General features: G+C 37.2%; 1 protein-coding gene across 1 annotated transcript in view; it reads left to right on the top strand.

The window, feature by feature from the left end:
• Positions 1 to 402: 402 nt before the first annotated feature.
• LOC119586407 (HEAT repeat-containing protein 6-like) overlaps positions 403 to 1,798 on the top strand; it is a gene marked incomplete at its 5' end in the record, with an annotated part of 22,181 nt that continues 20,785 nt past the window's right edge. The window contains 3 exon segments of the mRNA XM_037935129.1: positions 403 to 669; positions 881 to 1,348; positions 1,542 to 1,788. Of these exon segments, the coding sequence (XP_037791057.1) occupies positions 403 to 669; positions 881 to 1,348; positions 1,542 to 1,788 (982 nt within the window).

Consider the following 1,798-nt stretch of genomic DNA (forward strand, 5'->3'; position numbering starts at 1 on the left):
AGCAGCATCGGGTTAAAGATCACTGTACATGTAATATTATAGGATAAGTGTATGTACCTGTTGCATAAACTGTGTTATTGTGTATATTGATATGTATGGAATTTATCATATCAAAGTAGCTTCCTTGTTTTTAATCGTATTTATGCCTATATTTCTAAACAGAAATGAGTTGATTTGTTACCATCTTTTCAATACTGATAGTTCATACTTTACCTTTTAAAGGTTTAGATATACTCATTTAGAAATTTATTTCTTGTATTATATACTAATATGATGAATCAATTGTAGTTTTTTTGTATAAGATGATTAAGGCATTATTGCAGTCATAAATTGCTGGTAAAAGAATATATACTTTTTTTTTTTTATGGGAACTAGGCTAAATCATTTTTTTTCTTCTTGCAGCTGATTCACAGTTTAATATCCCACTTGGTATCTGGTTTGGTGGATCCATGCAATCCTGAGTCCGCACAAGTAGTTCGACTGATCACATCCATACTCACCCACCAAGGGAATGTTAGCCTTTCATCTGAAACCTCAGACAGGGTTATAGTATGGATCAGTGATACTCTGAGATTCAATTTGCATAAGCCTGAAAATGAGATACCAGTTCAGGAGACTTTGTGTGCCATGTCTGTGGTGTTGCGTGATGCACCAGACCATACAGATGAGGTGAGTGTGATCATTGTGTTAATGTCTTTTCTCAACTCCTGTTTTCTTTTGCTTTCATTTTTGCTTGTATATTACCCCATATAATTCCTGAATATTTTAGTGATGAAGGATAAAAATTAATTCTTAATTCTTATCAACATGAACATTAATACCGCCACAGTATTGTGGGTATTATATACATTTTATAAAATAATAATCCAATGGTTTACAGATATATATCAGTTTAGGTGGTACAAGAGGATCATTGATTCAAGCTTTGGAAGCAGGTTCACCATGGAGTTTCCAAGCCTCTGCAATGCAATGCCTCCATCATCTAACTTATGTTACCCCAGACATTGTCACAGAAGCCCGACAGCACTGTGATGAAATTTTCCCAGCAGAAGTTGTGTCAAGCATTCAAAGAATTGTCATCCATGTTTTAAAACAACAACAGCCTAACTCAGATTCATGCTCACATATATTATATATGCACCTTATAGCCTCAGCTTTGAGTGTCTTATACAATCTTGTTGTGTGTGCCCCAAATGATGTGCTTGGGAACATCATAGTAAGTGCTTGTAGGCCTTTTGTGTTTTATGGATTGCCAGGATTCACCCATGATGAGTTGGTTCAGCATACATCAGGGCCAGAAGTGGATATCCCACAGTCCTCAGGTGTGGAAAGTGATGCTTCATCAAGGGTAAGCTAATGCTGACAGATTATTTTTGTTATTGTTTTGATATTGTTCTTCCTGTTATTGTATTTGTTATGACTTTTTCAACTACTTCCACTCTTTAAGTGTAAACTAGTATTTTGGCCAATCATTTGTTTCAGAAATTTTGCTTATTTCTCACCACAGTATTGGTAATCTAACAGTATTGGTAATTTAACAGAGTTACACCAATCGTAATCGGCGCAAGAGACTACGTCGAAAAAGAGCGCAGCCTTCTCGATCCCCATCTGATTCAACAAGTAGTCTCTACACACCTACTACAGCCATAGAGGGAGTAGGACTAGGTTTCAAGAGCCCTCCCCCAGCAGCAGCCTTGGATAGTGTATCTCTAAAGCCTCAGTGGGCTAAAGAATGCAGGCAGTTGCCCGTTGGGGAAGAGGAAAAGGATACTGTCACACCAGGAGCCAGTGAGTAATG

This window comes from Penaeus monodon, chromosome 21 (assembly GCF_015228065.2).
Source record: "Penaeus monodon isolate SGIC_2016 chromosome 21, NSTDA_Pmon_1, whole genome shotgun sequence".
NCBI classification, from domain to species: Eukaryota; Metazoa; Arthropoda; class Malacostraca; order Decapoda; family Penaeidae; genus Penaeus; species Penaeus monodon.